This window comes from Salvelinus fontinalis, chromosome 24, assembly GCF_029448725.1.
Source record: "Salvelinus fontinalis isolate EN_2023a chromosome 24, ASM2944872v1, whole genome shotgun sequence".
NCBI classification, from domain to species: Eukaryota; Metazoa; Chordata; class Actinopteri; order Salmoniformes; family Salmonidae; genus Salvelinus; species Salvelinus fontinalis.
The window spans coordinates 29033555-29045788 of NC_074688.1; the positions used below are offsets into that span (position 1 = coordinate 29033555).

General features: G+C 48.0%; 1 protein-coding gene across 3 annotated transcripts in view; it reads left to right on the plus strand.

Moving 5' to 3' along the window:
* Positions 1–12234, plus strand: part of LOC129822252 (stAR-related lipid transfer protein 13-like) — a 140464-nt gene that overhangs the window by 68573 nt on the left and 59657 nt on the right. For all 3 annotated transcript variants that reach the window (XM_055880371.1, XM_055880373.1, XM_055880372.1), the window contains exons 3-4: positions 341–490; positions 2132–2302. In XM_055880371.1, the coding sequence (XP_055736346.1) occupies positions 341–490; positions 2132–2302 (321 nt within the window). The remainder of the gene's footprint in view (positions 1–340; positions 491–2131; positions 2303–12234) is intronic.

Genomic DNA, 12234 nt, shown 5'->3' on the forward strand with positions numbered 1-12234 from the left:
ATCTGACATTTATGCAAGTATTTTACTGCTCCTCTAATGATATCTTAAATGTATTTAGAGTTTTTAGTTTTCACCTGGTGCTCATAACCTTCTCCAACTATCTGAACGATTTCAGCGTTATCATCCAGAGAATTAAATCGTAGCTCTCTGAATGATCTTATTTTTTTCCTGTACAACTACAGAGTAGTGATTGTTGTAGTCCTAATTCATTTACCTTTCTTCCTGATACTGCATGCTACGGCTTTGTACATGGTGTCACAATAGTCTGTTTCTGCAGAATCTATAGGTTTCTCCAGTGTTGTCTAATAACCGTCTCCCCCCTGCCTTTCTCTTCCCCCAGGAGTCTCCCCTGGTCCAGCCTCAGACCCTGTGGTGTGAGTCTATGAGCCAGCTGATGAGGAAACTGGACCAGCTCAACCTGGACATAGAGGAGGCTCTGAGTGCATCATCCTCCCCCTCGGACACACCCTGCACAGCACGCAGACAACAGGTCAGTCACACACACACACCCTGCACCGCACGCAGACAACAGATCAGTCACACACACACCCTGCACAGCACGCAGACAACAGGTCAGTCACACACACACACCCTGCACAGCACGCAGACAACAGGTCAGTCACACACACACACCCTGCACAGCACGCAGACAACAGGTCAGTCACACACACACACCCTGCACAGCACGCAGACAACAGGTCAGTCACACACACACACCCTGCACCGCACACAGACAACAGGTCAGTCACACACACCCTGCACTGCACGCAGACAACAGGTCAGTCACACACACACACACACACCCTACACTGCACACAGACAACAACTCAGTCACACACACACACACACCCTGCACAGCACACAGACAACAGGTTAGTCACACACACACACACCCTGCACAGCACACAGACAGACAGCAGGTGACATGACCATGTTAACTGAAATGCGAGCCATGTACTAACCAGTGATACATTTGGGAAATCTATACATTCCTCTGCAGCCTATCATGATGGCACATGCTTTTTCATGCTCTCTGCTGTCTATAATCAATTTACTGAGCTTTGTGAATAGGAAATCCTGATGGATTATTGTTATAGTCATTCAACAGGTGTCTAACAGGACTATAAATCCATGCTGCTATATCATGTACTTTACAATACACATACAGTACGTTCACCTAGCTAACATACATTTCACCTAGGAACCATACTAGACTCAGGATGGCACCCTTTTCCCTTTATAGTGCACTACTTTTGACCAAAGCCCTATAGGTGCCATTGGGATGCAGCCTCAGAAGCTTGTAGGTCTGGGAAGGACTGTTCCGTCATAAGCCTTAAGGATAACTGTGATATATGTTGATATATTGTACATACAGCAGGTTGTCATACAGTGGAAGCTGTCTGTCTGAGACACTATGGCCATTGTCAGGCAGTCTTTGATTCTGCTTCTCTGAATGCTACAGGCGTCCATTTTATGACGTGAGAGGAGGGAGTTGGCTGTTAGAAAAGCTGCGTGGTGTGTCTAGCAGTAGTCTGGCCAGGGTGGTGGGCCAGGCGGGGCAGAGACAGACAGACAGCCATTGTGTGGAGATGTTACCGGGACCTTGTAGCTCTGGTCCTACATAAGACTCCTCTCATGGAGGCTTGCATCATGACATACCCCAGCAGTTAGTTAGCAGAGGGCAACAACAGAAAGAGGCCTGTATGGTTCTGTATGTGATCAGCACAGAGGTCTTGTTGTGTGGGTAGAGGAGGTTGTTTGTATGATTGAGCACGTTAGGAATGGTTACAGAGTGGTTAGCAGAGGGGCACATGCCTGAAGGCATCACATCATGCAGCCATAACACACATTCAGAGAGACAGCTTTAACTAACGACAGGCAGCCGCCGGCGGAGGAGACCACACGACATCTTTACTAGAGGGACTTGACAAGGACACACTCTTTGTCCTTTCAGAGGACGATTAACAGGCTGCCTTGTCTCTGTCTGTCACTGTCTGTCCGATAGAACTTTGAACTGAAGACTGCGTTCCCTGCCGCTGACCATCCCAGAGACAGACAGACAGACTGAAAGACAGACAGACAGGCAGGCAAGGATCCAGTGTTGACGGTTGTTATTGTGCTGTTGTTGCAGTGTGGAGCTGTGTCTGGGACGGCAGTAAACCAATCTCTTAATGAGAAGGACAGTACACTGCTGCAGCAAGGGGAACCAGACACAGGAGAATGTCCCAGACAGGACCAACACAAGACCACGGCCCCTCGTAGCTCAGCCATAGGAACCAGAGCCAGGACCAAGAAGACAGTCGTAAGTTCCTCTGTGACTCTCCCTTCTCCTTTCGACTCCTGCTTACTCTGTGCCTGTCTGTCTGAGTCTGGGTGAAACAATTTAATATAGATATCATAAGCGAGCTCTCAGTGCCTTCACAAAGTATTCATACCCCTTAACTTATTCCACATTTTGTGGTGTTACAGCCTGAATTCAATATAGATTCAATTTTAAAAATTATCTCACCCATCTACACGCAATACCCCATAAAGACTAAATTAAAATATGTTTTTAGAATTTTTTCAAATGTATAAAAAAATGAAATACAAAAATACAGTATCTCATTTACATAAGTATTCGCACCCCTAAGTCAATGCATGTTAGAATCCCTTTTGGCAGTGATTACAGCTGCGAGTCTTTCTGGGTAAGTCTCTAAGAGCTTTGCACATTATAATTTATAAGACAGCCATTTCCAAGTCTTGCCATAGATTTTCAAGACGATTTAAGTCAAAACTTTAACTAGGCCACTCAGGAACATTCAATGTCATCTTGGTAAGCAACTTCAGTAAATATTTGGCCTTGTCTTTTAGGTTAATGTCCTGCTGAAAGGAGAATTTGTCTCCAAGTTTCTGTTGGAAAGCAGACTGAACCAGGTTTTCCTCTAGGATTTTGCCTGTTTTTAGCTCTAATCTGTTTATTTTTATCCTAAAAAACTCCCTAGTCCTTGCAGATGACAAGCATACCCGTAACATGATGCAGCCACCACCATGCTTGAAAATATGAAGAGTAGTACTCAGTGATGTGTTGTGTTGGATTTGCCCCAAACCTAAAACTTTGTATTCAGGACATAAAGTAACTTTTTTTGCCACATGTTTTGCAGTTTTACTTTAGTGCCCTGTTGCAAACAGAATGCATATTTTGTAATATGTTATATTCTGTACAGGCATCCTTCTTTTCACTCTGTCATTTAGGTTAGTATTTTGGAGTAACTACAATGTTGTTGATCCATCCTCAGTTTTCTCCTTTCACATCCATGAAACTCTGTAACTGTTTTAAAGTCACCCTTGGCCTCATGGTTAAATTTCGGTTTCCTTCCTCTCCGGCAACTGAGTTAGGAAGGACGCCTGTATCTTTATTGTGACTGGGCGTATTGATACACCACCCAAAGTGTACTTAATAACTTCACCATGCTCAATAGGTGCCCTTCTTTGCGAGATATTGGAAAACCTCCCTGGTCTTTGTGGTTGAATCTGTGTTTTAAATTCACTGCTCAACTGAGAGACCTTGCAGATAATTGTATGTATGGGGTACAGAGATGAGGTAGTCATTCAAATATCATGTTAAACACTAGTCTTGAACTTATTTAGGCTTGGCATAATAAAGGGGCTGAATAATTATTGACTCAAGTTCCCAAAATAATTCCACTTTGACATTATGGGGTATTGTGTGTAGGCCAGTGACATAAAATCTGAATTTAATCCATTTCATATTCAGGCTGCCTTCAGCTAGCTACAGAAAGTATTTTAAATAGATTTTCTCTGCTAATTTAAACAACATTCCTCTTATTAGCTGTGAAATGTAATTGATGAACTAAGAATGGCACTGTTTTGGATATAATGAGAAGTCCCGTCCGTTGTATCCTCTTCTGTTCCTTGTTTGACACAGTGTGTACGCAGGAAGTGTGTGTGTGAGTGGTTTACTGTCCCCAGGTCAGGTGTTAGTCTGCCTATTAGACAGGTTTAGCAAGGAAAACAATGGAGAGGTGGGGCTAGGTATCTTTTGTGGCGGCTGTGTGGAAACCCTGCTAACGGCCTGTGTCTGTATAGGTACCATGTCTGGATGCGGATCAGATTCGACAGGTGAATGACTAATTAGATTGGTGGGAACAGAACGATGTGACTCTGTGCTCTCCAGTCCTGATGCAGTCTGCTTCTCAGAGTCTCAGAGCAGATTACAGAGCCAGAAAGCTGAGGAACCCCACCACGGTCTGAGTCAGAGACAGACAGGCTGCATGGAGACCACCTTCACACCGTACACAATGTCCTAACTCTAACCCACTGTCACACTACTGCACAATGGTTCCAACGTCTGGCCGGGGAACACTGTGTCTCCTTGTGTGCGCGTTTGTGTGCACGCCATGCTCTGTAACACTGACCTCAGGCCAGGGTTAATGATAAGCAAAGGATTACTCTTCCCCAGGCTGACTCCAGAATCTAGACCACCCCTACCGCATGCATGCATATACACACGTATGCACACACCCCTCAGCCTCTTACATGTGAGTTCTGGAGTGGGGGTGAAAGCAGTGGAGAGAGAGAGAGAATGTGATACTAGAGTCTGTGCTGCTGCTGTCATGTTGAGGGGCTCAGAATAACCTCACCATGGTAACTAACTACTGCAGCATGTCATGTGACTGGAAGGTTATGAGCTGATAGAGAGGCTGCATCCCAAATTACACCCTATTCTTTATATAGGGCACTACTTTGACCAAAAGCAGTGCACTATATAGGGAATACGATGGCATTAGGAACGCTTACAGAATGTTTGGAGTCAGCTTTTGACAGGACGTTGTTATGGCTGTTCCCCCCGACCCTGCCTGTCTGTAGGTTAGGGTCACAATTTTTCGGGTGGTCTCAACATGACCCCTGTTGTATTGACATGCAGATTCCCATCCACAATGGTTTGCTAGATGGAAAGGGTATTTATTCTTAACATTCTGGTTCCATCTCCACCTGAACCCAATGCATAGTGACTGTGAGGTACAGTATGTGTTATTTTTTGGATACGTGACGGTGAGTCCGCCAGGTATGTGGCGTGTTTGATACGTGAGGGTACGTGAGGGTGAGACCGTCAGGTGTTCTGTGTTGGAATGTCCTGCAGCACATGTTGCTGTGTTCCTGTGTGTCTCAACATGACTGCATCTGCAGCATTCCACGTGTGCCCAGAGACCTGACACTTCTAACAGAGACAGATAGTTCTTCCTCAGAACCTGGGAGGATGGAGCTGGTCTGATGGCCCTGGCAGACAGAGGGTCAAAGCATCAAAAGACACAGACAGACTGGTCTAACTGGCTGGTCTACTGGCTGGTCTACTATTCTACTGGCTGATTTACTGGCTGGTCTACTGGTCTACTGGTTTACTGGCTGGTCTACTGGCTGGTCTACTGGTTTACTGGCTGGTCTACTGGTCTACTGGTTTGCTGGCTGGTCTACTGGCTGGTCTACTTGTCTACTGGCCTACTGGCTGGTCTACTGGTCTAGTGGCTGGTCTACTGGTCTACTGGTTTACTGGCTGGTCTACTGGCTGGTCTACTGGCTGGTCTACTGGTCTACTGGCTGGTCTACTGGTCTACTGGCTGGTTTACTGGCTGGTCTACTGGTCTACTGGCTGGTCTGCTGGCTGGTCTACTGGCTGGTCTGCTGGCTGGTCTACTGGCTGGTCTACTGGCTGGTCTACTGGTCTAACTGGCTGGTCTACTGGCTGGTCTACTGGTCTATTGGCTGATTTACTGGCTGGTCTACTGGTTTGATGGCTGGTCTACTGGTCTACTGGCTGGTCTACTGGTCTACTGGTTTGCTGGCTGGTCTACTGGCTGGTCTACTGGTCTACTGGCCTACTGGCTGGTCTACTGGTCTAGTGGCTGGTCTACTGGTCTACTGGTTTACTGGCTGGTCTACTGGCTGGTCTACTGGTCTACTGGCTGATCTACTGGTCTACTGGCTGGTCTACTGGTCTACCGATCTACTGGTCTACTGGCTGATCTACTGGTCTACTGGCTGATCTACTAGTCTACTAGTCTACTGGTCTATTGGCTGGTCTACTGGTCTACTGGCTGATCTACTGGTTTACTGGTTGGTCTACTGGCTGGTCTACTGGCTGGTCTACTGGTTTACTGGCTGGTTTACTGGTCAACTGGCTGGTCTACTGGCTGGTTTACTTGCTGGTCTACTGGTGTACTGGCTGGTCTACTGGCTGGTCTACTGGTTTACTGGCTGGTCTACTGGCCGGTCTACTGGCTGGTCTACTGGTTTACTGGCTGGTCTACTGGTACACTGGCTGGTCTACTGGTTTACTGGCTGGTCTACTGGTCTACTGGCTGGTCTACTGGCTGGCCTACTGGTCTACTGGCTGGTCTACTGGTCTACTGGCTGGTTTTACTGGTCAACTGGCTGGTCTACTGGCTGGTTTACTGGCTGGTCTACTGGTCTACTGGCTGGTCTGCTGGCTGGTCTACTGGCTGGTCTGCTGGCTGGTCTACTGGCTGGTCTACTGGCTGGTCTACTGGCTGGTCTAACTGGCTGGTCTACTGGCTGGTCTACTGGTCTATTGGCTGATTTACTGGCTGGTCTACTGGTCTACTGGTTTGCTGGCTGGTCTACTGGTCTACTGGCTGGTCTACTGGTCTACTGGCTGATCTACTGGTCTACTGGCTGATCTACTAGTCTACTAGTCTACTGGTCTATTGGCTGGTCTACTGGTTTACTGGTTGGTCTACTGGCTGGTCTACTGGTTTACTGGCTGGTCTACTGGATGGTCTACTGGCTGGTCTACTGGTTTACTGGCTGGTCTACTGGTATACTGGCTGGTCTACTGGCTGGTCTACTGGTCTACTGGCTGGTCTACTGGCTGGCCTACTGGTCTACTGGCTGGTCTACTGGTCTACTGGCTGGTCTAATGGCTGGCCTACTGGTCTACTGGCTGGTCTACTGGTCTACTGGCTGGTCTACTGGTCTACTGGCTGGTATACTGGTCTACTGGCGGGTCTACTGGTTTACTGGTTGGTCTACTGGTCTACTGGCAGGTCTACTGGCTGGTCTACTGGCTGGTCTACTGGTCTACTGGCTGGTCTACTGGTTTACTGGTCTACTGGCTGGTCTACTGGTCTACTGGTTTACTGGCTGGTCTACTGGCTGGTCTACTGGCTGGTCTACTGGTTTACTGGCTGGTCTATTGGTCTACTGGCTGGTCTACTGGCTGGTCTACTGGTCTACTGGCTGGTCTACTGGTTTACTAGCTGGTCTACTGGCTGGTCCACTGGTCTACTGGCTGATCTACTGGTTTACTGGCTGGTCTACTGGTTTACTGGCTGTCTACTGGTCTACTGGCTGGTATACTGGTTTACTGGCTGGTCTACTGGTTTACTGGCTGGTCTACTGGCTGGTCTACTGTATGGTCTACTGATTTACTGGCTGGTCTACTGGTCTACTGGTTGGTCTACTGGTTTACTGGCTGGTCTACTGGCTGGTCTACTGATTTACTGGCTGGTCTACTGGTTGGTCTACTGGTTTACTGGCTGGTCTACTGGGACACCTTCTAGGTCGCCCAATGATCTCTTTCTATCCCTTATTTTTTCTTAGACTTTGAGAGTAAAACTAGGGTTATTTTCCCAGGAACATAGATTTTATTTTACAACCGAGACAAACTTCTAAATGTTGTGGAGAGAGATGGATTCAGTCCTGTGAGTTTCAGCCCGTAGTTACGTGTTATGAGTTAGGGGTTGTGGATCATGGCTATGCCTTGGTGTAGAGGCCCAGAGGGAGTCTCTAGAGCTGGGCTGTAAGAAGCCACAGAAGAGTAATGGCCGTGGAGAGACGTCATCCATCCTACCCTGCGCTGAGCTATGATGAGGGGCCTGGATCGTTACATACAACATAGGCTGCGTCCCACATGACACCTCATTCCCAATATAGTGCACTACGTTTGTCTAGGGCACATGGGGCTCTGATCAAAAGCAGTGCACTATGTAGGGAATCGGATGCCATTTTGGAGGCAGCCATATACAGCTATAGGTTTGGTTATATAATATCAGACATGGGTTTGGTGGTTCTCTGCCTGTTTCTGTGAACAAATGTGATTTGCGCATGCCAAGTGAAACACAATTAATGATTGGTGGAGTAACCTCAGACTTCATTTTGTGGGGTTGGGAGTGTTCAGGACTGTTAAATCGATCCCAAATGCAACCCTATTCCCTATATAGTGCACTACTTGTGCCATTTTGGACGCATGGGAGTATACTCTACATAGAACACAGGGCTCCGTGTGGGGCTGGGAGTGTACTCTACATAGAACACAGGGCTCCGTGTGGGGCTGGGAGTGTACTCTACATAGAACACAGGGCTCCGTGTGGGGCTGGGAGTGTACTCTACATAGAACAGGGCTCCGTGTGGGGCTGGGAGTGTACTCTACATAGAACACAGGGCTCCGTGTGGGGCTGGGAATGTACTCTACATAGAACACAGGGCTCTGTATGGGGCTGGGAGTGTACTCTACATAGAACACAGAGCTCTGTGTGGGGCTGGGAGTGTACTCTACATAGAACAGGGCTCTGTGTGGGGCTGGGAGTGTACTCTACATAGAACACAGGGCTCTGTGTGGGGCTGGGAGTGTACTCTACATAGAACACAGGGCTCCGTGTGGGGCTGGGAGTGTACTCTACATAGAACAGGGCTCTGTGTGGGGCTGGGAGTGTACTCTACATGGAACACAGGGCTCTGTGTGGGGCTGGGAGTGTACTCTACATAGAACACAGGGCTCCGTGTGGGGCTGGGAGTGTACTCTACATAGAACACAGGGCTCTGTATGGGGCTGGGAGTGTACTCTACATAGAACAGGGCTCTGTGTGGGGCTGGGAGTGTACTCTACATAGAACACAGGGCTCTGTGTGGGGCTGGGAGTGTACTCTACATAGAACACAGGGCTCCGTGTGGGGCTGGGAGTGTACTCTACATAGAACACAGGGCTCCGTGTGGGGCTGGGAATGTACTCTACATAGAACACAGGGCTCCGTGTGGGGCTGGGAATGTACTCTACATAGAACACAGGGCTCCGTGTGGGGCTTTAAGTGTACTCTACATAGAACACAGGGCTCTGTGTGGGGCTGGGAGTGTACTCTACATAGAACACAGGGCTCCGTGTTGGGCTGGGAGTGTACTCTACATAGAACACAGGGCTCTGTGTGGGGCTGGGAGTGTACTCTACATAGAACACAGGGCTCCGTGTGGGGCTGGGAGTGTACTCTACATAGAACACAGGGCTCTGTATGGGGCTGGGAGTGTACTCTACATAGAACAGGGCTCTGTGTGGGGCTGGGAGTGTACTCTACATAGAACACAGGGCTCTGTGTGGGGCTGGGAGTGTACTCTACATAGAACACAGGGCTCCGTGTGGGGCTGGGAGTGTACTCTACATAGAACACAGGGCTCCGTGTGGGGCTGGGAATGTACTCTACATAGAACACAGGGCTCCGTGTGGGGCTGGGAATGTACTCTACATAGAACACAGGGCTCCGTGTGGGGCTGGGAGTGTACTCTACATAGAACACAGGGCTCCGTGTGGGGCTGGGAATGTACTCTACATAGAACACAGGGCTCCGTGTGGGGCTGGGAGTGTACTCTACATAGAACACAGGGCTCCGTGTGGTGCTGGGAATGTACTCTACATAGAACACAGGGCTCCGTGTGGGGCTGGGAGTGTACTCTACATTGAACACAGGGCTTCGTGTGGGGCTGGGAATGTACTCTACATAGAACACAGGGCTTCGTGTGGGGCTGGGAATGTACTCTACATAGAACACAGGGCTCCGTGTTGGGCTGGGAATGTACTCTACATAGAACACAGGGCTCCGTGTGGGGCTTTAAGTGTACTCTACATAGAACACAGGGCTCTGTGTGGGGCTGGGAGTGTACTCTACTTAGAACACAGGGCTCCGTGTGGGGCCTGGAATGTACTCTACATAGAACACAGGGCTCCGTGTTGGGCTGGGAATGTACTCTACATAGAACACAGGGCTCCGTGTGGGGCTTTAAGTGTACTCTACATAGAACACAGGGCTCTGTGTGGGGCTGGGAGTGTACTCTACTTAGAACACAGGGCTCCGTGTGGGGCCTGGAATGTACTCTACATAGAACACAGGGCTCCGTGTTGGGCCTGGAATGTACTCTACATAGAACACAGGGCTCTGTGTGGGGCTGGGAGTGTACTCTACATATAACACAGGGGGGAAGGGGGGAGTTGGGAAACGCAGGAAAAAGAACGTGAAGAAATGCATGATGGGGATTATGTAATTCCTTCCAGATCTCGTGTGAACTTTGTACATCATCCCATTGCCAGCAACAATGTATAGCAGCATCTCAGATAGTACTATTGTAGAGCATGGACATAACCCATAGCCTGTTAGATTAGGAATGTTTTCCTTGTTTTTTCGGAACTCGTTTTTTTTATTTAGTCAATGCAGCGGACAGGTAGACCAGACCAAAGACCAGACATGTCAGTCCATATAAAAATGTTGGTTGTTGTAGCAGAGGGAGCTTCCTGATAGGGCTGTCTCCTTTCTGTATCTTGTCACCTGACCCCTGACCTCTAACCCATAACCCGACATGTGGTGGATGCTCAGAACTGAGGCAGTGTGGTATAACCATAGAGGATTCTAGTGTCCAAAAGCCTGTTTAAGCATGGGCAGCGCTATTGAGGACTTTCACCATTTTGAAGTAGTAAACTGGGTGAGACTTCCTATGGTTTATGGAAGGATCACATAATTCCATCCAGGTCACCAGGAGGGATCAGACAATACGTTATACTTGTGAGCAAACATTCCATATCTACAGGTGGCAGTAAATCGGCAACCTTGGCTTTATACGTGCTCAAACAACACATTCCAGGTGGCAGTGTGCACCCTTTGTTTGCCAACTTATAGAAGTTGTAGAAGAAGAAAATGTACTGCTTCAAAATGGAGATGACCTCAATGGTGCACTGACCATGCTCTCACAGACGCCACAATGGGACATACACAATGATGTGATGTCTATCTAAGTCTATGGGTGTAACTATATCGATGAAAAGGAAAATGGAAGGTCACTAACAGGACTTTCTCCGGGCTGTCGAGGGACAGACAGAAGTCTAGGACAGTCTTTGAAGCCCCTGTGAGTAAAAGACAGACCGGTATCTCCATTGGGGCCATTCAGTCAGTTCTAGAAGGCTAATTTTCATCACAGCTTTGTTTGTAGATGTGGATCAGAGCCTGTTATTAGAACTATTATGTTAACACACGTCAGTTTAGAGTTTTGACAGCCCCATGGGCCCAGGTCAAAAGTAGTGCACTATATAGTGAATAGGGTTCCATTTGGGACTCACACGTAGTTTCCTCTGTCTGCAGAATGAGATGAGATAATTGGTTAGAGCAGAGAGCTGAGAGAGACACTGTCAGCATTGCTTCTGTTCTCCAAACCTATGACTGAAGAGGACAGAAATGTAATAATGAAATTTGACCCTGTTATGCTGATTCTCACAGTCAATAAGCAGGGATACTTGGGGAACATCAGTCCCTTCACCTCATAGTGTTCTGCCTGAGACTGAATATTGCCTGTATGTCTCCACCTGTTAACCCCCTAACTCCTCTGCTGGTGGACAGAGACTACTCTCTGTAATAGTTGTGTTTCCTCATACTGTAGGCTGCTCTACCATGTGTACATCCCAAATGGCACCCTATTCCCTTTATAGTGCACTATTCTGGCTGTGGCAAAGATCCTGTCCAGCCACACATGGAGATCCACAACCACCAACTGACCTCTAAAATCACAACGTATTGTCTCTGGAGACACACAGGCCTAATTACTTATGGTGAGTGTCCAATGAGGATTTAACCAGGTGTTTTACCCAAAATACTCAGACTTCTGTTTCTACCTATGTGGACCGGCACCTGTGTCTCACTGGGCCATGGCTCCGGTGGACCTGCCATGACTTGGGGCCAAGCCCAGGCCATTGGTACTTTTCAACAGGCATTTACATAACAAACGCCAACTGTGAACTTTAACACCTTCTCACAAAGCAAAAGTCTTGAATGAGGCAGAGGTTGTTGATTCTGCTCACCACAAGTCGTTAGTGTCACACTCCTGATGATAACGCTAGAGCTTACATTAACATTAAACACTGGCGACCCGCTGGTGTGGGGGTAAGTCTCAATGTAAAACACCATA